Raw genomic sequence first — 23623 nt, forward strand, 5'->3', positions numbered from 1 at the left:
TCGAATATCTTACGGTTCCTAGTAAATAGGTAGGCATGCTGAAGATGAGGTCTGCTCGTCATTCCTTCTTGGAACCGGATGTTGGCAACGTGGACAGTGGGGGCGAAAATCGCTGGCAGTGAACGTTGTGGCCGAAACACCAAAGGGTCATATTCCCACATGGCAAGCATGCTTGTATCTGTTTGCGACTAGTAGAACTAGTGGAACAATCGCTGCGAAAGGTATTAAAGAATACTGACTGCAGTACATGGGCGAGACCATGACTGGAACAAACATTCTGACTAAGGGGAAAAGACATATTTCCTTTCAAAAACACCAAATGAATGTTTTCTGTATTCGATTTCCATAATACAAAATATTTTCGCTGAGGACGGCGTATGGGATGGCTATACGTAGTGGGGTGGCAGTGACGGTAACTAATTCCAGGGGTTGAGCCTTGTGAATCCCCTCGCCCACCCGTCGGACACAAAGCCACCACATCTTCAACACAAGCCATTGGAAGATTAAAATACATATCTAATATATTTAGAATTTGTAAGAGTGTTATGATATATAATATAAACAATGTGCATGCACTTTGGGTGAAATATCGTTGAGTGACATGGGTGCATGTCTGTAAGCATACGCTACACTAGATCACGACATGCTTCAACTCTACAAATATACTAATATCAATAGAAAGATAAGATCACGAAGGAGGCATTGGGCTGTCTACACGGCCTCCAAAGAGACTGGGGGTGGGGGTAAAATCAAACAACATGTCGGTGGCGGCTGTGACAGCTAGGCAGCTCCGTCAACATGAGCCACGATCACGAGCTCGCTGCATCACAAACGAAATTACAGAACACCAAACGCACAAATACAAATTCGAATAAATCAAGTCAAAATCAGATATGCATGAGCTCGTCTAAAAGTCCAGAAGGGTTGCAGAGTGGTTGACGGGGCAGCAAGAGATCGAGACCTGTAAGTCGCTGAGGACGACGCAGTTATATCAAATCTAGTAGAGGCTCAGACGATTACAATAGGGGATATAAACCTTGGACTGGTCCTGGATATACTTGATGTCTCTGCCCCATGTCCCTGTTGGCCGTTAATCTTCCCCTATCACGTCCCAGTACCTGGTACTCCTGAGTCCAAGTGCTCCTCTGTTCTTGCAGGCAGGCAGTCAGTTCGCTCCTTCCCAAGCAAGTCCCCTCGCATGTAGGGCTTGATCTTCCCGCAGCCCCACATCCTGGATTCCCTCCCAACTATTTCCCACGCTCCCTCTCCTCTGCACTTCCCTTCCTTTTCTCTTCACCCAACATCACAGAACAGAATACTGTAGAGCATCCACTTTGGATCCTTTCACTTGGGTTCTTCTCTTGACTCTCATACATTTCGCTACCTTCTATCATCCAATCTATTTTGAACACCTCCTTTCAACAACACTGGCCATGACTTCCCATCCTGGAGGCCTGAAAGTCATGTCCTCTCCCCCGGAGGGGCCCATGGACTCTGTCCAGGGCACTCCTGACACGCGACTGACTATGTTTTCGCCGGGTGAAGGTTCGGTGAGTTACCATCGTGGAGGTGCTTATAGCACTGGTCCTGCGGCCGCGTACGACGCCTTTGAAAGCAGTGCCGCAGCCAACCAGGACCCGTTTGTGGACGTGTCAAACACCGGACAACTTTCACCTACTGCCTCGGTTTTCAAACCAGTGTCTCATTACAAGGGCAAGGCTGCGGCTGTACTTCTTCCTGAGGGTGGTCTTGTTGTCGCGTCTGCTCTGTCCCATGAAATGGATATTTCGCACCGCTTGGAGATGTGTGATACTCCTACCCCGGCCCCAGAGGAGGTTCAGGCCTTCATGGAGGTAAGTACTGCCGTCTAAACTCCAGCTTGATTCTATTCTAACGTAGTGATAGTCTCTTCAGAGAGGAGGTATGACCTTTTTCGGAGCACGACACGTTGAGACGGACGGGTCTCACGTGTATGTGTGCTTTGAAGATCTTCGCGATTCTCTTAACGTAAACAACGCTGTTCGCAAGTCTGACAAGACCTGGCTCCCGGCCTACGTTAAGGTCAAGAAGGAACGAGTAAGTTATCATCTCTCATCAGTGAGTATCACAAGTATCATGTTACTGACTGTGAAAGCTCGACATTGGTACCGTTCGACTCGCTGAGCTTAGACAGCTCGACGTCGCAATCGAGATCCAAAACTACGTCGCTGCCAACCCTTCTCACGTCGATGAGATCGCACAGCGTGTTCTTACTACCTTCGGCTCCCTATTTGCCCTTGTCCGTACTCTCAGCCTCCCCAGTGGAGGGTTCCGTGGTGTTGTGCAGTACTGCAAGGCTGCCAGAGCCACTAACGCGTTCCAGCATGTCCGCCGCATGGACACTGAGGTGAGTTTCTTTTCCTTTCTAATCTTGTCATCTCATGGTATCTAATACAAACAGGGCCTCTTCATCACTCTTATGCATCCTGAGGACATTGAGATGAATGGTTTCATTGGAGGCATGGGCGGTCTCTCTCTCGCCAATGGCCATCGCGGCCATGCAGCGAGCAATGCGAGCCTCCTTGCTCCCCGTGCCCCTGAGGGCAACCCTTGGGCACCTGTTGCCTATCAGCTCTCGTCTGGCCCACTGCCTCGCTCCTTCGTTCCTGCTGCCCCTTCATCCATGATTAATCATCGAGCTCCTTCCTACAATGGAGGTCCCTCCATGATGAGCAGCTACGGTCGTCGAGTTCCTCGTTATCTCCAGCGTGCCCCTTCCCAGCGTGGCAACAACGTCGTTGATCTCTACGAGCTCATGGCCGGCCGTGACGTTCGCACTACTGTAAGTCAACCACCATCTTCAACTCATCAATTGTTGTGTTTAACATAGGTATTACAGATCATGCTTCGTAACATTCCGAACAAGGTCGACCAACCTCTGTTAAAGAAGATCGTCGATGCTTCCTCGTTCGGCAAGTATGATTTTATGTACTTGCGTATCGACTTTGCGAATGACTGCAAGTAAGTATATTCATAAGTCATCTGTATGCTTATAGCTAACCACTTTACAGTGTCGGTTATGCCTTCATTAACTTCGTCAAAGCCGAGTACATTGTCGATGTAAGTTCTTACTCTTCTGACTCTATCATTAGATGCTGACCATTGAATAGTTCGTTCAAGCACGCGCCAACAAGCGATGGTAAGCAGGCTGCTACAATCTTGCTGTTCTATGACTGACACAGGTAGGAACTGTTTCCGTTCCGACAAGGTCGCTGAAGTCTCCTATGCCAGTAAGTGATATTTCATCCTGCATTCTCTTGCCCCAACTGACATTCGATAGCCATCCAGGGAAAGGACTGCCTCGTCCAGAAGTTCCGCAACTCTTCTGTGATGCTTGAAGCTCCCCACTACCGACCCAAAGTTAGTACATAATCAGATCACATACTGTCTATTACTAACTGACCTTCATAGCTGTTTTGGACTATCCACTCGGATGACCCCACTTTGGCAGGCTACGAAGAACCGTTCCCTGGACCGGACAACCAGTCCAAGATGAAGCGGTCCGTAGAGAACGCTGAGCATGTTGGTATGTGCTTTTGTTCTATTTGTATATTTGCATATAAGACTTAAAAACTAACTATTTAACTTCAGGCCTATTCACCCCCACTGTTGGACAGCATTTCCGCGAGACCCAGCGTCACCGCCACAGCCAGTTTGATCGCGGCACCCGCCTGGCTGCCATCGAGGAAGCCAATTACGAGCAATCTCTTGTGCTCAGCCGCTACTCCCACAACTAAGCGTTAGATATGTCACATTCATCTTGATATTCCCCAAAAAGCTATCTTGAGGTTTGAGGTTTGAGATTTGGTGGTTTGAGATTTGGTGGTTGGTCATGTTGTGACACCTTGGCGCTATATGCGCGTGTCAATTTTCGGACGACCTTTTGCGAACATCAAGGTCTTGAATTTGCAGTATCTGGAGTTGGACCATCAATAGTCCCAGTTATACACCGATATAACTCAGATAGATACTTGCAATCATTAGATTCATCATAGAAACTGTCCTGTCCCCTCGTGATGTGATGTATTTGAAATATACGCATAGACGAATGGAATTTAGAATAATTTCAGTGCCAGTATTGATGCTAGTTCAATCGATATTTCTAGTAATTGAATTTTCTACCCTTCTAACTAAGTATTATATAAATAGATGGTTACGGCGATGCAGGGTTCTCAGGTAAAGCCGGCAAGGGTTTACGCGAATTGCCTGAGTGAATTGCTGGAGCATGGCGCAGAAGACTTGGTTGGGTCTCTCGAGGTGATGGTAAACGACCCGATGAGGACAAAAAGCTGTCGGCAGATCTTGGTGTTTGAGGTGGCGAGAGTTGCTCACGCTCGGCCTGCTCATTACGCATCTCATCAACCAATGACGAACGTTGTCGAAGCTCTGTTGAATCACTATGATCTGCTGCCTCTGTCATAGGAACAAACACTCTCTGACGGGCAGCAAGTAAAGCTGCGCTCTGTCCGTCCGCGCCGTAGACGTCACCGTACAATGCCCGAAGACGAGCTGCAGGTGATCCAGTGTCGTATTGAGCGAGATTTGCTTGATCCACGAGAGGCGCGAGGTAAGGCAGCGATCCACCCCTGGAGAAGATGACGAGAAGGAGGCATGACAGTAGAAGCACTGCTTGCACGATGGCCATACGCTTCTGGAACACGACCTCATCGGCAAGAAGGTTGAGACGACTGCTGAGAGCTACTATTTCTCGGTTGGATTGCTCGCGCTGGCTTTCGAGAGCGATCACAGTTGACTGCCAGATTTGGTCATATTGCTCACGAGCGGAGCGTAGTTCGGCAACGACAGTTCGGTTGAGCTCTTCGAAGAACAAGTTTGCTTTTGAAATCTGCTTTTGCTCTGTTCGTTGCAATGTCTCGGACATATGGCGAGCCTGGTCTTCGACGTACTTCAGGGAGAGAGTGAGGTTAGTCTCAACTGCGATGAGACGTTTTGATATGGCCTTGAAGAAGCCTTCTTGCACTGTTGGCGAGGCTGGTGAACCGGAAGCTGTGCCCGTCGTGCCCTTTTTGGCGTTAACAGTATTGGCAGGCGACGGTTTTGCAATAGATGGATTTGTTGAAGAGGAAGGTGTTGAAGTTGTCCTGGAGCTCTGGGTCTGGGAAGTGAAATTTGAAACTGACTCGACGTTGGAAGATGAGACGGAGGAGGGACTGGTGGGTGAGATGGCCGGTGTGGCGCTTGGGGAAGCGGTCTTGGAGAATGCGGAGGACGTAGGCTCATCACTCGCCGGGCGCTCTGCTCTGGGGTTGTGCTGCGTTGAATGACCTTTCTGTTCTCTGTCTTCGGAGGAATTGGGAGTGGGGGCAGCACTTGTCACTTCCACGGAGCTGTTCTGGTTCGATGTCGTGGAAGTTGTAGGGTTGAGCGAGACAGGGCAGAATAGTGGTACCATGAAGACATGCGAAGTGGCATTAAGTTCACAATAAGGCATCTTCTCCATAGCGGTGGTTTTGACAGGCTCAGGGTTTTTCTCGGCTCCTTGTATCTTTGGCGCTTCTTCCCCTGAAGGGAGAGACTGCTGAGTCTCCTCGGCCTCTTCTTCAGGGTTTGAATCATCATCACGAGCTTGGTCAGCTTCTTTCCATGAATCGAGCATACGAGAGCCATGGATACGAAGTAAGGAGACCGGGCAATAGAATTCCTTTCCCCAATGGGTAAGAAACTCGATCCGGACATACTTTGAAAAGATCTGGGGATTCGGAACCAGAAAGGGTTGGATGTCGCGCGAGTTTCGTGCCTCGAACAATCCGATCTCTTTCCACTTGTCCATCTTGACTGGGTACCGGTCACTAACGCTGACAGTAAAGTGGCGGAACATGCTGGAGAAGAATTCGAAGTTTGCGAGGACAACAGTGTCGATGAGGACATCATCGCTCAATTCGACGATGACGAACTTGCTCTTGGCAGAGCACTCGAGAAGCATGTAAGAGTCCTTGTTCTCAACGAGAATGGCCTTGGCGTTCTTTGCGCCAGGACTTGTCTTGAGAATGGTGGCACCCGCATCAAAAGACGAATATGAGAATCGTTCCTTGCACGTCTTGCCGGCATCTTTACTCCTATGAATTGAGATTGCCTTGGCTGACCCATCGCCTTTAGCTTGGTCGACATCGGAAGGAGGCTCGTTTTGCTTTCCGGCGTTATCCAGATAACTGTCGAAGTTCAATGATATCTCGTCTTCTTCGCCGAGGCCGGCGTGGCCCATATCTGGCGGTGTCCTGTCGCGTGGCTTGGTGTTTCTGGCATGGAGGTCTTGAGGGTCCTGCCCTGTCTTGCGCAGCATCAACTCTTTCCAGTCCTCAAAGGACATGAATGGTTTCTCGGCTCCATCTCCAGCTGCATCTTGCGATTCGTCCTTGGGCGGAGTGGCGGTGGAAGATGGTTGAGGTTGGGATTGGGAGTCGCTTAGTACGCTGGATGACGGCGCATTGCTTTGTGCCGGGTCGGAAGAAGTATCGCTAGTCGAATTGGAGAGTGAAGGAGTGGAAGTCGTAGTTGAGCTCGTCCAAGAGATCGTAAGGCAGGACTGGGGAAGGGTGTGGGTGATATAATTGATAGTGCGGGCGTCGCAGGACGAGACTGTCGATGTCGAGTCAATCGGACTAAAGGCGGTATTATTGGGGTGGGAGGATTGGGCATGGACTTGTATAACGAGTGAAGAGAATGCTAGTATTCTCCAAGTGGTTGTGCCTAGCGATGGCATGGTAATCTCGGCGGTCGACAACGCATTGAAACGCCGCGTGCAGGACGGAGGTTGTGGTTATTATGGGGGTTGGTGTCGTGTCGTTCGTTGATCAGCGTCGGACTAGACACGAAATGGGCGTAGCCGAGAGTGAAACTCGTCTAACTGGTATTGGCCCACAGACCTGACGTGGGTGGTTGAACAGTGAGATGTTGATTGGTTCGATACATGTACGATCTATAAGCTGTGCTGCTAATATTAGTCAAAATATCTTGAAGCGACTATGAGGAGTTTCTCAAAAGTGATCAATTGATAGTTTTGTTTGTAAGTGTATCTTGATGCAGGAGTCCGGGGTGCGAGAGGAAGTGGATAGCCAACCTGCAACCGCAATAACACAGTGGGAAAGGAAGGCGCAAAAGCTGAATCGATTGAATTCAAGATAGGAAAGCTGAATCCGCACACGTTTGACAACGTAGGGCGACCTATCACTAAAGTGTACCACATCAAACATTTTTGTATAGTAAATACTAAAGTAGGTATTTAGCACGGGTCATATTCTCATATCTCGAGTGCTGTGTTCTAGAAAACTCGTTAGCAAAATCAAAAAGGCACATCAGGCTAAGTAGAGAGATAAATAATTGCAATCGACACTTGAACATCAGACATTGCGTTGGCTTCTCATGCTTGACTTATGTGGGTACTAAGGCAGATAGCTTAGATGTGGCAGTGACAACGGCCTACAAAAATCATGTGCTACTTCCATGACTACCAGAGCAGCTGGGCTAGTAATGGATCTACACGAGTCCAGACTTTCAAGCATTCACTCACGGCACCAGATGGTTTCTATTTGCAGTGAATATAGGCAACTCTTACCCCCTTCCCCACTTCAATCTGCGTCTGTACTCTCCGCCCTTCATGTTTGGTCACTCCCAACAGTACCAAGACTTTAATAAGTTTGAATTCATCGAGCTGCTGCTTAGCAGGTAGTAATGGTGTTGACATCTATTTGAAGTGCAAGTCAAAACCAAAGTCAATTATGACGCTGTGCTTCCCAAGGTCACTGGGATGTTTTCATACTCGCTTGTGTGTGTGCTACCTTACTGGCGGTAAAGTCTTCTGGATACTCGTGTAGCACAGAAGAAAATCAAAGACTAATGAGAAGGACAAACAGATATCAATTTGCCCGAGCATGCACTAGTTGCTACCGTGCTAAAGACAAGCAAAGCATAAAACGTTTCGACCTTCACCGATAGCCGATATTTGTTCCCGTACGAAGGCTATTAGTTGTAAAAGGACGCTGCAGTTGTCTGCAAGGGGCTTCCAGTGGACGTAAAATCAAAACCAACATCAGAGTCATAAGTACAACCTGTTCTACCGGACATTCCTGTTCTTGAATCGATCGAGGTGCAAAGAGGCCAAACCATTCTATCCGAGGAGTACTACTCCGCTTCTTGACATGGGTTAATTTGCCCATGATCATTTGCAAACGTTGCAGAGATTAGCGTACTAGGAGAAGACATCCAACACGAGGATCAACAAAAGGCCATACAGGACAATTGGAACGACACTACAATTCTACCCGCTATAAAATAAACGTTTATGGAAGCAGCCGAATCGAAGAGTCTGGACTTTCTAAAGTCGAATCATGGTCCTGCAAAGCAGCTCCAAGCCCTTGCTTTGCCGCAATGAGGTTCACGGCCAAGCATCAAGTCAGAGCGGCATCGACAACCAGGCTTGGCATCTCAGGAATCTCTTTTACATAAACATAATATATTACCACCATGTTTTCAGCCTTGGCTAGTCTGTAGCCTTGGAGCAGGACCCCTATTCCATCATGGGGCCAACCGACTTCGAACTCCAATCTGTACGGACTGTTACCAACAATGATCTTGACGAACATAATTCTCGAAAAAGTGTGATTGAAGATGGAAACCTTATCGTCAGGATCTTGACGACGAGCCTCATATACCGCACCAACCAACAGGCTTGTCCAAGGGACCCCCTGTCGTTAGAACCCGTCTTCGTCCGCTCTTCATCTTCTTTCCCTATCTCGCCATCCTCGTCGTTCCTTGGGTTTTGACCTGCATTCTCATGACGAGACCCTTGACAAGGCAGCCATACATCGATCAATCTGGCTCTATCAGCCCCGTTCAGATCAAACGGTGGGAAAAGACGCTATCGGCTCTGATGGCAATCAACACAGTTGCAGCGATAATCAGTCTGTCAGTTGTTTCGTGTCTCTTAGCCTATGGAGCAGTAGTTTACTGTCAGCGTCGCAGCCCAGGACAAAAGCTCAGCCTACTGCAACTATTTGTATTGGCGGGTAGAGAGTGGCTTAATCCTGTGTTCTTTCTTTGCAGAAACCCCTTCATATACTCTTCGTCCTATGTGTTCCTAGCGGGAGTGCTGATGTTGATTAGTGAGTTTGAATCTCTCTCGTGTAGACGCTTTCTAGTGCCACGTGCTGACTTGACTATTAAGCTGCTATCCAACCGCTTGTACGTACAGCATTAGTTCAATACGAGAGTATCAAAGTTATTACATGCGTGGGCCATCCTAAACTAGAGTTTATATTCCACAGCAACTATCCTGACGGCTGCTCTTTTTATTGTACCGCTAAGAACAGAGATCGACATGTCATCGCTTGGGATGCTGTGCCCGCCATGCTGGATATATGTCCTCAGAACTTGGTGGTACGAAAGACGAAAGACAAGCTCAGAAATATGGACACTGCGGAGGGCGAATCTCAAGTGTATCTATGGAGCGACAACCAATCTCCCGGGGTTCCGGACGGAGCCTACAAACACACTCTTGATGAATACTACTATGAGAAGAATACTCTGAAGCAACGTTACTTTGTCTCGTCCGTTGCAAATGGTACTTCAACTGGAGTGTATCGCCATCATGCCGTGAGAATGGATTCTACAGCCAAGTGTTCAGTCGAAGAGAATCTTTTGAAAAGCTGCTCAGGCAAAAATCCATTTCGAACGTCTTTCGTTAGCGAAAGGTTAAAGATCGAAATTTGCGTAGAGGGAAGTTATGACGCCGTCCCATGGACCAAGAGTCGAGACAAGCAAGAGCACTCGGAAAGAATGTGGCTGTCCTGGACTTATGATGATAGTGAGGATGTCGAGGACGAAGAGTCAGTCGGGCAACCGATCTGGAAACCGAACAGCAGAGACAACTATGTGCTCAAGTGCTCAAGTGAATCGAGAAGAGGATGGTTTGAGCTGCCCAGCAATGTCAACGGATTCAATGCTGGACCTCTTCTGGATAAGTGGCCTTCGCAACATAAGATTATGGACGATTACAACGATATCCGGGACAAATGGTCCCCCGACGAGGAGAGGTATGCAGCCAGGTATGTTTCGATTTTGTAATGCATTTAGATACCTACTGAATTTGTCGTCTAGTGTAGAAGATGAGGGACCAAGTTGGCGCGAGGCCTTTCCTATCCGTCGAAACAATCCCTTGGAGTCTCGTTATATGCTAACTCCGGGACCTCTGATGACAGCGGCTTTGACATGATTTGGAAACGAGTCGTTCCTCCACACAGCCAGACTAGCTAATGAAACGTCCTACGCACAAGCCATGAACAACGTTTGCGAGCAGTCTGCAATGCCATTACTAGAACTGTTTCCTGTCGATGGCGGGCTTTCTCAGTGCCATCTGGATCTGCAAGCCGATCGAAGTAAGGGATACTTAGGACCAGTATTCAAAAGCTGGACGTCGTCTATGAAATGGTTTCTGTATCAATATTTCCTCGGACTTAGAGATAAAGAGCTTCTAGCCAAGTGGCTAGAAATGGCTATGTTCTTTGCGAATGAGGCGCCTCTGACTAGCTCTGAGACATCAAATCGAGGTCGAGCCATATACCCCCATCCAGGAACAACTGTCACAAAACCAAAGCATAGCTTAAACGCGGTAATAGTTGTCAGAGTACTCCTAGGCCTGCAGGTTGCTGGACTTTGCTCTCTGATGTTGTTCATTTACAGAGCCCCTGCATGGACAAATACACTCGATGCAGATGCCATGGTGCAGATAGGTGGTCAGCTGAAGGAATGGGGAGAGCCCAGGCCTGCGCTTAAAGAGGTTTCTGGTGTTATCGGAGTAGAGAGAACTGGTCAGAATGCGGAAGCCTCAACCGTGAGGTTATCGACAGCACAGGATGATTCTTCACTGTCGAGGAGTGTTCAATTAGGAGTCGGCGGAGAAGGATTGGTAACTCGGAGTGCATTGAATAGGATGGCACACACGACTGTTATATATAGCTGATGTGTCACTAGCATGTATCTATTATTTATTTATATTAGCTTTCTGTATAGTACTGTTTCGTATACAAACTGAATACCTAGTCCCTCTGAATACACATATTTTATTGTTGAGGAATGGACTATCTTATTTGAGAAGCCGACTTGATAAATATATTATAATGAAAGTTCAGATGGTGGGCACTAGGCTGGCCAGCGCCGACCTTGTTATGGCAAATATGGAGCCAAGCAACGTAGGAGTGACAAAGTCAAACAAACGTCAGACTCTAGGCTCCCACTAGGAACAAACCAGATCCTACACAGTGGAGTTGGACCGTTCCCTTGCTTTGCTACTACATCGTCTGCTATCCACTAGAATCTCACAACACCAGATCGCTCACACACTCACTATCTTCGACGCGCTGCGTCTTTCAAGTACGTCAACAATAACAACGCTATCTACATTCTTTTAGTCATTCCTTCGCTATGGCATCTCTTGTGGATAAGTGCGGTTATTACATCCGCCATCCGCGTAGAATCCCTAAGCGACTGATTGCACTTTCTGCTGTGCTGTCACTTGTCGTTTTGCTCACACTCAACATGAGCTGGTCTGGTCACTCACAGATGAGTATCATCAACCTCCCCCCTCGCGAGTCTTTCGATACCGTCAAGGCCACAAATTTTCTTCTCGACAATCCTATCGAGTCTCCCTACAAGACCGAGTTCTGGGAGGTAGGTCAGCGATCCAAGCAGATCGGCCGATGGCTGGGCGCTTTGGATGCTCTGCCTCGCAAATCCAAGCAAAGCAAAGACATCTCTGTTGCTACCGAAAAGGTTGCCCAGGCCCTCTTCCCTTTTCTCAAGAACTCTGATCTGGATCCTGATTCTGTCACTCCGCTCGCTGATCTCAGAGATTCATATGTACGAGGATCACGGGGCATAATCATCCATGTCGGTGGAGGCCAGGAGTCCGTCCGATTCGCGAGCCACTTGATAGTTTCACTCAGACGAGTACTGTATTCCAAGCTCCCTATCCAGATCGCGTATGCTGGTGACAAGGATCTGTCTCCCCGAGACCGCGTCAGAATCCAGTCTATGAAAGGCGCAACAGACATGGAATTTCTCGATGTCCTCAGTGTCTTCAACGATACGACACTCAGGCTTCAAGGCGCCGGTTGGGCTATCAAGCCTTTTGCACTACTAGCATCCAAGTTTGAACAGGCCATTCTCATCGATGCCAATGTTGTCTTCATGCAAAAGCCCGAAAAGCTGTTCGAACAGAGACCTTATGTCAACAAAGGCGCCTATTTGTTTCATGACCGTCTGCTCTGGAAAGACATGGTTCCCAAACGACACATCTGGTGGAAGGATCAGATCAAGGAGCCCTCTGACGAGTTGAAGAAATCGCAGGTATGGCAGGAACGATATTCCGAAGAGTGTGACACGGGCGTCATAGTCGTCGACAAATCCAAGATTCCTATCTTTACTGGATTACTCCACATTGCCTGGCAGAACACCCGCGCCGTCCGAGAAGAAGTTGCGTATAAGCTTGGTCATGGCGACAAGGAGTCCTGGTGGTTGGGCTTCGAGCTCACAGGTGCGCGGTACGAATTCGAAGCACACTACGGGTCCGTCATAGGATGGGGTGACTCACCAGACATCAGCAAGGTAAACATGGTGTGTTCCTTTGGGGTTGCGCACCTCGACACCCATGGCCAACCGCTGTGGTACAATGGTGGTGTCCTGGAAAACATGGGAGAGAGTCTTGCGATGTACCGAATTCCGAGCTACTGGATGATGGGTGGGGTCTGGGAGAAAGGCGCTACCAGGAAGGACATGAGCTGTATGAGTAGGGCTACAGCTTATGGATTGACTGATATCGAGTTGAACACCCTGGCTGAAAGTATCGATGCTGCCAAGGAGGTTGACCGTACTTTTGCGAAGGACTGAAGGGTTTGATTAATGGAACGGAACGAATATCAGGAAATGTATGAGCATAGACAGTACAGAGAGGTACGGCCTCAGATACCACACAGTCATAGGAAAGGCACATGATAATCAAGGATGATTACATTACATGAACGTTGAAAGCAGTCATACTCCACCCCACTCGCGAGGAAGGAGCGGCTGCTTTTTCATTTCTGACTAATACTCGTTCGTGATTTAGACATGTAACTCGACTCAGCTTTGTCACCTTTTCTTTCAGCAGTGATAAAGAAAATATCCAAATGTTGAGTCCCTTCCATCAGTTTCGTGCTTCATAACTTTACCTGCGTTTCAGGTAACTTTGCACTCCTACATCAATGACAAGCGGCCTATACAAATCACACCATCACCCGAACAGCAGTTGGCCGCTTCTAGACTTCCCGTACTGACTCGTCGTAAAGGGGGCTCTACCTCCGGATGGAGTTGTCGGCGGCTTAAGAAGTACCTAACTTGAACAGGGGAGTCATATTGGGACGTTCGCAGCAAAGTGGATAGTAGATAAGGTTCAAATTACAAGTTGTACCGACATTTGTTAATACATCTTCATCCCTAGCTATACCTCAGATATTCCGTCCGTTCTTATCCTGATGTTTTAAGCAAGCCTCCCATAACTAGAAACGCCAAGTCAACCCAAGGGACGAAGAAGCGCCGATGGAGTCGACCAGTCCCCAGTCGAAAAACAGCCCATATACCCGTGCAGGACAAACACCAACAACTTCCTCGATATTTTCCGGCCGGTTACAGAATATCTTCTCCACTGTTTGAGACGAGAGTCAGCTTGGAGTTTTCAAATCGTGAAACCGAGTACGAACAAGACAGCGATACCGCCAAGTAGGTAACGAAACACTCAGTTATTTCTCATCTGATAGTCGCCAGATTTAGGATCTTCAGGAGGATTATACTGTCGTAGAATACCAAGTTTCTCAGGTGTTGCCTGACACAGCTAGGGCTACAGCAAACATGCTTGGCCGGCAGTCGATATCAGAGCGGATTATAGCAGGTCCGGGAGCTTGCCCAGGCGGCAGCGTATATGGGAGGAAACAAAGAGCAAGGGTGTATCATATATGTTGCACTGCAAGGCTTTGTTAAGCTCACCGCAGAATGCTTGCACGGAGTAAACAGCTCCAGAGGACACAAGGGTATCGAGCTAATATTTGCTGCGTCAGAAATAATGGCAATCTTTGGCAAGAGAGAATTCACAAAGCGAGTTCTAAGAAATTATAATACCACGCACGAAAGGACTCAGATACTAGATAATTTATTAAACCAATTATACAGTTCTGTGCTACTATACTGCTTTCTCAGGTATGTTACTGTCATCGGCCTCCATCGTTGGAATCAATTAAAAAAGTTCACGATTACCCTACATCAACTACCTTGGTTGACACATTTGCTTTTCCTAGGCCATTGAGGTGGTTTTAGCTCTAGTCTTCGGGCCCTACTGTCCCGCGTTAGAGCTGAGACACTTAAACATATTCCCGGTCAATGCCTGAGAGTTCATCGGTCAGTTGCGACATGATCCGTCTCGTCCAAACTTGAATGCGACGAACCCCTGCAAATTCCCAAGAAGCATAACGCCAAGCTTAAGGCCGATACAACACAATCTGACACTTTAATTCAATTCGACGCCTTATCGTTTCATCGCTTGAGTTCCCAACCCTGGACCATCGAATCAAGCTCAGACGTCTCATCCTTGAAGACTCGTCCAAAGGGTCCACGGATAGAAAAGAAGCCATCTTGGCACCTGCAGGTTGCGGGAATACGTCGCATTCTATACCCTCGTCCTCGGTAGTCAGACCGTCGGTTGCTGAGTTTCCGAGCATGTTGGGGTCACTTTGCCGTTTCGGCTGGGGCCATGGTGAGGTGAATCTGGGGATGAGCTGCAAATCTCAACAAGAAACGATGGCAGATGGATACGGATGAATCGACCTGTCAAGACTCAAGACTCGTTCAAACATTTCTTTCTATATAAACATGGCACAGCCTCCCTCCATCATCAGCTTTCATCCTCACTCACAATCCAATCCAATCAACCAGTCTATTCCTTCCATTCTCCAGTCATTTCCTAAGAGGTAAGCATCACCATCATCTTCTTCTCACGATACCTTCACTTGCTAACATCCCAACTCCAGCTGTGCTCTAGTCGACTTCCATTCTTTCTACTTATTTTATCCTTTAGAGCTGTGCTCAAGTTTACATCCACTCCTTCGATATATACCCATTCGACTGGTTGCCCACTCCTTTTTTTTACTCACCCACAACAACAACAAACACCAACTTCCTTCTCTAATCCGTCAAGATGAGATTCTCTACCTTCCTTATTGCCGCTTCCGCTGCCCTCGTCTCTGCCCGACCTGGCTTTGTTTCTACCTTTGGCAACGAGCGTGCTGCTCTGGCCAACGAGACTGCTCCTACTCCTACCCCTGGTCTGGAGGATGGCCGCGAAGAGCTCACCCCCCCTGCACGTGGAGAAGACCGCGAGGAGGACCGAGAAGACCGAGACCGCGAAGAGGACCGTGCCGATCGAGGCCGCGAAGACCGAGACCGAGATGGCCGCCAGGGACGTGAGCGTGAGCTTGCTTTCGGCCAGGTCGATCTCAACTACCTCCTCCAGGTCAACCAGCTTGACCTAGTCAGACTCCAGACCCTCAGCATCAAGAACAGATTCGACGTCAACATCTTCGCCGACCTCTTCGCCGCCGACCAGTTCAGCATCAAGTCTCTCCTCCAGCTACAGCAGCTATCCACCATGCTCGCCATTGCTGAGACCGGTATCTTTGACCAGTTCGAGCTGTCCAGCCTCAAGCTCGGTGACCTCAACCTTGGCCTTATCGATGGTATTGGCGGTATCGATCTCACTCAGTTCATCGACGCTGCCACAAGACCCAAGATCACTGTCATCGCCAAGCAGGGTAAGTGAACAAACCAATCCGTTGATACAACTCATACTAACAGTCCTTTAGTCAAGGTCAAGAACACTATCATCGTCGCCGGCAAGAACTAGAGCTTCTGGGAAGCAGGTCAATGAGGGAGCGGGTATCCCGGCCCATGAGTTAGACTTCTGGTCAAGTCACTCTTTATGTGGCATAATGTAGTAATGAATACTGGTGGGTTACGGTTGGGATTAGGATTGGGGTAATGGAAGGTATTAGGATATACCGCAATGCCCAAGGTCACTGGTTGACTTGCAAGCAACCAAGGCTGACCTAGGGTATGAACCAAAACATTAGTTATGACGAAATATCAGTTTCTATGTTCTCAAAATTCGATTCCAATCTTGTGTGATAATCCTGAGTCGACAAAGACAGAGTGAGTTCCGAACAGGTTACTAAAATCCTGATTTCTATTGTCTCTTCTATTTGCACATGTATCTATTATTCTACCAACTGCCACTTGGCACCTATTTTGTTTAACATTCCTTAAATCATAGCCTCGACGAATCTCTGTTCAGCTCTTCTGTAGAACTGTGCCGTTCGAGACTGAGTTGACTCTCTTTCTCCGGCTTGGGTTGCATGTCCTCCAGAGGAACCTCGGAGATTGACTCGTTATGCTTCGGGTCAGCTCCGCTGCCGCTCTTGATGTAACCAACTGCGCTACGCATTGGATGTTTGTCCTTGATAAGTCTGGTGAGTGGCCGTAAGGTTGGGATGCTCGCAGCCATGATTACGACGTTTTGTTCAACCCTAAAGTATATCAGCACAATATGTTCATTGTTCGAGATGTCAAACCTACAAACCCCAAATGATTAATGTTACAACGTTGTATACTGTAAGGGGGTTAGATTGGTATCGAAAGAGAAGGCCATGTCACAGCCAAGTAATAGTAGCAGACTTACAAGGATCTATTCGATCATTAAAGGTATACAAGTACGTTGCCTTGATAATGGTGAAAATGGCGGAGAGGAACGTTAGGCCCAGCATGAATGTGATCTCCAATTTCTCTTGTCTCTTCAGTTGTAGATTCCAGAATGCATGAATCGGCACAACAGCGAGGACAAGATCAGTCAAGACTGTGAAACTGCTGACGACATAAGACGAGCGGTTGAAGACGTCTGGACTCCAGCATTCCCCCTTGGCTGACTGGTCCCATAACATCTTGGTAGGTCGGCATTGTGCAAAGATGATGACAATCGATATCACCGCGAGAATAATCTGTATTGCTACGACGGCACGAAGGAATCGGCGGGTCATTGTTTTCGTTTTTCCGACTAGACGTTCGATGAGGATCAAGATGGCAACGTTGGGAAGACTGTAGGCCATGATGTTGAAAGCTAGAACATTTGCGTCAGCGATTATGTCAATAGAGAGCTAATGAGGCCAACTTACGATAGCCAACAACCTGAAGAATCTTGGTCATGACCATCTTCTGTACGCCACCTGGCTCAGCGGCGACAGAAGCTGTGTGTCGGCCCAAACCAAGATCTGAAGAGGCCTGCACCAGAGTCGAGGCAACAATGCTTCCAATCAATGATAAAAGAATCAATAGGTCGTCCCAGCCAGGTCTTCGAAAGATGACTATTGTTGTAAAGAGTTTGGTCAGGACGGTGACGATCGCCATGCCGGTAAAGATCCATGCCACTAGACAGAGCTCAGTCTGTCTCGAATCGGTCGGTACATCGTTGATTTCCATTCTGCGACAGTCAGTGACAAAACAAAGCATATAACTCACATTGCAGAGGCTGTTTATTAACAGTATATAAAACAAAACTCCTGACTTTTGACAATGTGTCGCCTGTTGACATCGTCCACTGAGTCCTCCAGGATCATTAAGTTGGTCAGGCCATGGCCAGAAGATCCTAATCACTTCAGAACCAACAGTACTATTGGAGGAAAGAGTTCCGAAAAGATAAGAAAGAGTTGTTGGTTACAAAACCGGTTCCTTGCAGTTTGCAGACAAAAAGATTGGGTGATATTCTTCGAGGCAATATCAAAGTGGCCCACCGGGAACAATACTTTATGTTGGCACTAAAAACCAACAATATGCATAAATTGTCCACCTGAGGGACTCGGCAAGCTCGGTTATGCGAGTTCCAGGACCCCCTTGAAGAATGGACTTTTCTGTGCCACAGTTGAGTAAGGAACTTGTCGGTCCTTATTTTTGATTCAAGAAAAGAGATTGACTTTATCCCTCTTGCAGCGCAATTTTGGAGTGTTGTTGGGTCTAGGAATCGATAAAGGGGCAAGAACCGAACCACATGAGTTATCTCCTTCCTTCCTTCCTACATACTACTTCCTCCGCTGATTACGTGATGCAGAGCAACTTCCTTAACACAACTCTCCGAAGACACTCCTCCACAACACAAGTACGAACAAACAGAACGATAAACATCTGCGAAATAAACTCAAATACGCACAAGACGACACTCTTCTCCTAATCTAGAGACTTATGCATGGCAATCACGAATATGCAGGGGATGATTGCCCAACATACAATTTACCCGTTCATGCTGATCTTTGCAGGTTCGGGTGGGAACCTGTTGGTTGTGCAAAACACGCATACCAAAAATCTATCCTTGAAGCCAACGGAAACAAGGCCCCTGCAGGATCATGGTGTGATTAAAAGATCCTTGAATCGCCTACCCCCATGAACACTGGGCGAGCAAACCCAACCGACCTTCCCCATCACTTTCAAACTTCCTAGAACCAACAATACTTTGGCATGGCGCCCTCAGAAATTATCAAGCGCATGCAAGATGCTGCTGCGGCATACGATAGGGAAGAGCTAGGTGCTCGAGCAACTCTGCTGAATCTGAACCGCCAGCTCCTTGCAGAACTGGAAACACCAAGCGATTTTGTTCAACGTATCTGGTTCACTACTGTAAGTGCTCTATTAACAATCATGAACAAGTCACCAACGACTAACTTCCAAAAGGCTTCTCTCGGTGGCAGTCTCGAAGTTGCAAATAACACAAAGATCTTTCAACATCTTCAGAAAGCCAAGGATGGACTTACTTCCCAAGCCCTTTCCGAGAAGACCGGTATCGCCGTACCTTTGCTTAATCGTTTCATGAGACACTTTGCCGCTCACAAGGTCGTTCGTTTCTCTAAACCTACTGGTTGGCATGCCACGGATCTTTCCAATACCCTTGCCAAGGAGAACCACCAACACAGCATCTCCTTCTGCCAACGCGCTGCCGCAAAGTCGTTCTGCTTTTTCCCAGACCACTTCAAGCAGGCCAACTACCAGCATCCAGGGTTACCTGATGGTCCATATCAATATGCCCACAACTCGTCTCTCCCTTTCTTCGACTGGCTTGTTGCCAATCCGCCTTATGTTAACTGGTTTGGATCATTCATGTCTGTGTATCGAGCTGGCAACCCAGATTGGTGGGAGTTCTATCCTGTTGAGGAGCGCCTAGCTACTGGTTTCGACAAATCCAAGAGCGACGTGCTCGTGGTTGATGTTGGAGGTGGTCGAGGCCACGATCTACTATCCTTTTCAAACGGGATCAAGTCGCCCGGCCGACTAATCCTACAGGACCTTCCAGAAGTCATCGCAGATGTCACCGAGACAACTGCCTTTGAAAGTCAAGCGTATGACTTCTTCACACCGCAGCCCGTCCATGGAGCGAGATCATACTTCCTCCACTCCATCCTACACGACTGGGGTACCGAGCATGGCGTTGAAATAGTAAAGAGCTTGAAGCCTGCTCTAACACCAGGGTATTCCAAAGTTCTTATCAACGAGATCGTCCTCTCTGAAGAGAATCCTTCTCTACCTGCTACCTCGATGGATATGATGATGCTGGGACATATTGGGGAGGCCTGTGAGCGTACTGAGGAGGACTTTAGAGCTATCGCAGCAGAAGCTGGGTTGGAAGTCATTGGGATATTTTCAAATGCTGCGTCGCCCGAGAGTGTCATTGAGCTCATGTTGCCATCCAAAGAGGATCGAGCTTAGCTTGTGGCCTTTATAGTCCCGTCTCGGTTAGCAACTAACCGAAAATCGACCTCAAAGTCTTAGGATACAACAACCAGAGTCTAGTCCCAATAGCAAAGACCAACTTGCTAATCGCATCACCCATGCTTCAAACTCCCGGCTTCTCTGATCTTCTGAGGCCTGAGTAATCTCTATTGCATAGTCAGCCTCCTACCCGTGCATTCCGGTTAGCGAAAGATAGAGTTTACAACGGTCGAAAAACCCGTCGTGGGACAACTATCCACCAACAAGATAGCAGCACTAGGCTAGGGTATCCCAGGTTGCTTGGTTCTAGAACCTATCAACAGTCTTTTGTTAATATTAATCTTTGGCGGTAGTTACAGTCCGACAAGGGGTCAAATCATCTCGTATCCAGCCACTCTGCTCCTATATATTTGACGACCCCCTTCTACTCAAATCCTACGAAACAAACAACTCATCTTACAAATACAATATGTTGCTGGGAAACCTGCTTGCTTTTGGGTCACTGGCCCACTGCCTGACCGTGCATCAGAAGAAGCCGATCTGGGAAACACTCCCACCAACACCAAACTTGCCAGCCCCTATCAACACCAAAACTACTTTGATTAATGGAGTTCACCTTTGGATGCAAGAATACAACAAGAAGGCCGGTGGAATTCCTATCGTTCTTGACCACGGTGGCCTTGGCTACTCGGCCTATTTTGGGTCTGTCATCTCTCGCCTGATCAACAATGGACACTATGTGATTGCCGTTGATCGCCGAGGTCATGGCCGGTCAACATTCAACAAAGACGACGTTTTCACGTTTGATCAGTTCGCTAAAGACATTGACTATCAACTCAAAGCCGCCGGCGTCAACGAATACAACGTGGTGGGCTGGTCTGATGGCGCTATAACGACACTGTCTGCCCTTCTCAACCCAATCACAGCAGCACCCATCAAAAAGGCATTCATCTTCGGGACTACCGCCAACCCTGAGCAGAGCAACGCAACCTTTTCAGACACGGCTATCTTTTCCGAGTTTGTCTCTCGATGCCGCACAGAATACGCTCAATTACAGCCAAGCGCCAATTTCACATTGTTTGGTAGCAAAGTCGTCACTTTGGAGGCGACACTTCCCCAATTTACCGACGAACAGCTAGGATCTATTGATGGGAAGAAGGTCATTGTCGTTGGCGCTGAGCATGAGGAAGCGGTCAATTTGGATGTGCCTGCGAAGCTACACAGTGCCATCAAGGGCAGCAAGTTGCGGATTCTGACTGGTGTGAGCCATTTTGCGCCGTTGCAGGATCCTGATCAGTATACGGCGGCCATAGAGGAATTCATTTATGCCTAAGCTTTAAGCGACTGAGTTCTTGGTTATTCTAAGCCGACCTACATAGGTTTCAAGAATCAGATATTAGAAAGAATAAACATGCGACTGGTACTTCATATTCAACCTATACAATATTACTCGCAACATCTTGTCAACTGTGACCACAAGAAACACATATCCCAAGCTATCCTTTCCGTGCTATGTATATGCTCCTAGGGATAAGGTTTCCATCATAAATCATACTTTTGAGCATTATGACTCCAATGCCCTCACGAGACCTGTTTTTCTTGCCCTATCCTAACATAAGGTTCAGATAGGCATAAAATGCATCACTTGCTTCCATCCTCAATAAAGGACATCTTGATTAAAAACTCTAAAGATTACGCACACATCTTGAGATATTACTTTTGCGGAAAAGTGTATTTTTTTATCTTCTTTCTGCAAAATGATTTTTTTTATTTATTATCAGTCTGGTGCCTTAAATTGTGGCTAGCCACATAACCTTAGCCAAGGAAATTACTCACAAATATACTTTCTACCTCATCAGCTCGCCAAATCAATAATATATATAGACCAACTGACTCCCTCTCCTTTTCTTTTCCATCTTCTCTCCAACATCAACAATGAACAACAAGCTTCACGGCCCCGAACAACACAACAGACAATTTGCAGATAGCAAGATGGCATTCGACGGATCAGATCCTTTCACTAAACTACCCCCGGAGATACGTCTATATGTCCTAACCTCTATCGAATGCACATCGACAATATCACGGTTAATCAAAGCGTCGCCAACCATGCTTCAACAATACCTTGCCTTCAAGAAGCATATTATTCGAAAAGTCATTGGCTTTGATCAAGATGAAATGCAAGACGCTATGGCCATTATTTTATTCCCTGGCAAGAGGATACGAACCAAACGTCAAGCGGCGCCCGTACGCGTACTTTTACGCAATTGGTCAAATCGTCAGCTTCCAGATCCTATTGAGAATAAGGACGATCGCCTAATTAGCCGACTGAACAAACTGCACAAACGAATCATGCTTCTTGTCGAGGATTACATTACTAAAGCCACTGCTTTCTTTCTCCCACGGGAATATCTTTGTCTACCACAGGGTCGGCACTCGTCAGAAGGACATTTAATGTTCAAAGGCGTCAAGGTAGCCCCGCGATTCAATTCTACCAACCTCGCAACCTTTGAAAGAAAAAGGTTTGTCAAGGCATTTCTGATGCACGAGCTAGTATGCAAGATGAAAAATATTATTGATCTTCCTGTTGGCTTTCGAAGGCGCAAAGTGAGTAATGGGGATATCGAAACCCTCAACTGCGTCCATGCCTACTATTGTTCTCTCTATGGCGCAATCTTTGCCCAGTGTAGCGATGCACAACTTCCGAGCAATCCAACAGGGGGTTCATTTGAGAGTGAGTTACAATTTCCTGACACTTTCTATTTCGACACAAACTCCCACACGCATAAGGTGGGTTTATTTTCTTTCAACATGTTCGGTGGCGACCCTCCTGACTACAGTGATGGGTTTTCGAGGCTTGGGCTTGATCATCTGGCCGATTTCCTTCGCTATGACATGGCGCAAGCAGATGACAGAGAAGCCCTCAAAGTTCTGATACAAGACTCGACTTTTGACAAACAGATTTATTGCTGGAAAACGCAATTGGCGTCGATTTTCCACCGCACGCGAAGGGCTGAAGACAGTTGCGATTCAGCCATGTACAAACAACTTTCTCTGGACCGCGACAGTGAACTAAGGTACGACATTGGCCGGCAGCGGGCTTGGGCGTTCTTTGATGACAGTCGCCTGTACCCCCAAGACACAATCGAGCGACCAATCTTCCCATCAGACAGTTTCCTTAAGAAAGAGTCTATTGAGAAAACATTTACTGACGACTGGTTCCGTAACCCGGTTAGGGTTAGAGCTTGGCGGCAAGGCAAATTGTCCAGCGAAGAGCGGATTAAGACTCATTTAGCAAAGGCAGGTATCATCTAATAGTACTATTATATTTCTAAGCATGCTATCTATTCCCAAAGAGCGTTATGACCGCTATATATATAGCTCGTGACAGGATCGCATGGAAGCATAGGAATAGGACCCCTCTATATAGAAATAAGCGTCTATATACTGCCAGAGGCAGGAAAGGATGAAGGGTCCTAGAGAAAGTTAAAAATGACAGTATATTGTTATAACCTAACGGATCAGTGTGACAGGTGTGGTTTCTAAGGGATAAACTAGTCCGTACTAGGTTTATATTAGCAGATGCGTAGGGCATTATCACTAAGCAGTTGCGGAGTGTTACGTCTCTTGATAGTAAATAGGGTAGGTTAGGCGTATTTAGGTAAAAAAAGTCTTATTAATAGTATTAAAGAGGTAGGCGCTTTAACTAAAGCTAAATATAGAACTAGAGTGTTTCTTAATGGCC

The 23623-nt window shown here is 47.4% G+C and overlaps 9 protein-coding genes across 9 annotated transcripts; 7 read left to right on the forward strand and 2 right to left on the reverse strand.

Annotated features, from left to right (window-relative positions):
* Window positions 1-1463: 1463 nt before the first annotated feature.
* Window positions 1464-3776, forward strand: FGSG_02610 (uncharacterized protein; the record flags this gene model as incomplete). The annotated part of the gene is made up of 11 exons (XM_011320253.1): window positions 1464-1853; window positions 1906-2076; window positions 2135-2386; window positions 2441-2821; window positions 2879-3000; window positions 3051-3099; window positions 3150-3178; window positions 3226-3269; window positions 3320-3399; window positions 3451-3565; window positions 3631-3776. The coding sequence occupies 11 exons, from the start codon at window positions 1464-1466 to the stop codon at window positions 3774-3776; spliced, it is 1779 nt and encodes a 592-aa protein (XP_011318555.1).
* Window positions 3777-4192: 416 nt separating this feature from the next.
* Window positions 4193-7656, reverse strand: FGSG_02611 (uncharacterized protein; the record flags this gene model as incomplete). The annotated part of the gene is made up of 5 exons (XM_011320254.1): window positions 4193-6636; window positions 6924-6983; window positions 7118-7266; window positions 7568-7582; window positions 7613-7656. 5 exons carry the CDS (start codon window positions 7654-7656, stop codon window positions 4193-4195), a joined length of 2712 nt encoding a protein of 903 aa, XP_011318556.1.
* A 1746-nt stretch (window positions 7657-9402) lies between these two features.
* FGSG_12167 (uncharacterized protein) lies at window positions 9403-10267 on the forward strand (the record flags this gene model as incomplete). Its single annotated transcript, XM_011320255.1, has 2 exons — window positions 9403-10100; window positions 10153-10267. The coding sequence occupies 2 exons, from the start codon at window positions 9403-9405 to the stop codon at window positions 10265-10267; spliced, it is 813 nt and encodes a 270-aa protein (XP_011318557.1).
* A 1322-nt stretch (window positions 10268-11589) lies between these two features.
* FGSG_12168 (uncharacterized protein) lies at window positions 11590-12939 on the forward strand (the record flags this gene model as incomplete). The annotated part of the gene is made up of 1 exon (XM_011320256.1): window positions 11590-12939. One exon carries the CDS (start codon window positions 11590-11592, stop codon window positions 12937-12939), a length of 1350 nt encoding a protein of 449 aa, XP_011318558.1.
* Window positions 12940-15274: 2335 nt separating this feature from the next.
* On the forward strand, window positions 15275-15979 carry FGSG_02613 (uncharacterized protein; the record flags this gene model as incomplete). The annotated part of the gene is made up of 2 exons (XM_011320257.1): window positions 15275-15887; window positions 15939-15979. The coding sequence occupies 2 exons, from the start codon at window positions 15275-15277 to the stop codon at window positions 15977-15979; spliced, it is 654 nt and encodes a 217-aa protein (XP_011318559.1).
* Window positions 15980-16638: 659 nt separating this feature from the next.
* FGSG_02614 (uncharacterized protein) lies at window positions 16639-17337 on the reverse strand (the record flags this gene model as incomplete). The annotated part of the gene is made up of 4 exons (XM_011320258.1): window positions 16639-16658; window positions 16712-16741; window positions 16811-17245; window positions 17301-17337. 4 exons carry the CDS (start codon window positions 17335-17337, stop codon window positions 16639-16641), a joined length of 522 nt encoding a protein of 173 aa, XP_011318560.1.
* Window positions 17338-18633: 1296 nt separating this feature from the next.
* On the forward strand, window positions 18634-19875 carry FGSG_02615 (uncharacterized protein; the record flags this gene model as incomplete). The annotated part of the gene is made up of 2 exons (XM_011320259.1): window positions 18634-18792; window positions 18823-19875. The coding sequence occupies 2 exons, from the start codon at window positions 18634-18636 to the stop codon at window positions 19873-19875; spliced, it is 1212 nt and encodes a 403-aa protein (XP_011318561.1).
* Window positions 19876-20347: 472 nt separating this feature from the next.
* On the forward strand, window positions 20348-21211 carry FGSG_02616 (uncharacterized protein; the record flags this gene model as incomplete). The annotated part of the gene is made up of 1 exon (XM_011320260.1): window positions 20348-21211. One exon carries the CDS (start codon window positions 20348-20350, stop codon window positions 21209-21211), a length of 864 nt encoding a protein of 287 aa, XP_011318562.1.
* A 602-nt stretch (window positions 21212-21813) lies between these two features.
* FGSG_02617 (uncharacterized protein) lies at window positions 21814-23193 on the forward strand (the record flags this gene model as incomplete). The annotated part of the gene is made up of 1 exon (XM_011320261.1): window positions 21814-23193. One exon carries the CDS (start codon window positions 21814-21816, stop codon window positions 23191-23193), a length of 1380 nt encoding a protein of 459 aa, XP_011318563.1.
* Window positions 23194-23623: the final 430 nt, after the last annotated feature.

This window comes from Fusarium graminearum, chromosome 1 (genome assembly GCF_000240135.3).
Source record: "Fusarium graminearum PH-1 chromosome 1, whole genome shotgun sequence".
Taxonomy (NCBI): Eukaryota; Fungi; Ascomycota; class Sordariomycetes; order Hypocreales; family Nectriaceae; genus Fusarium; species Fusarium graminearum.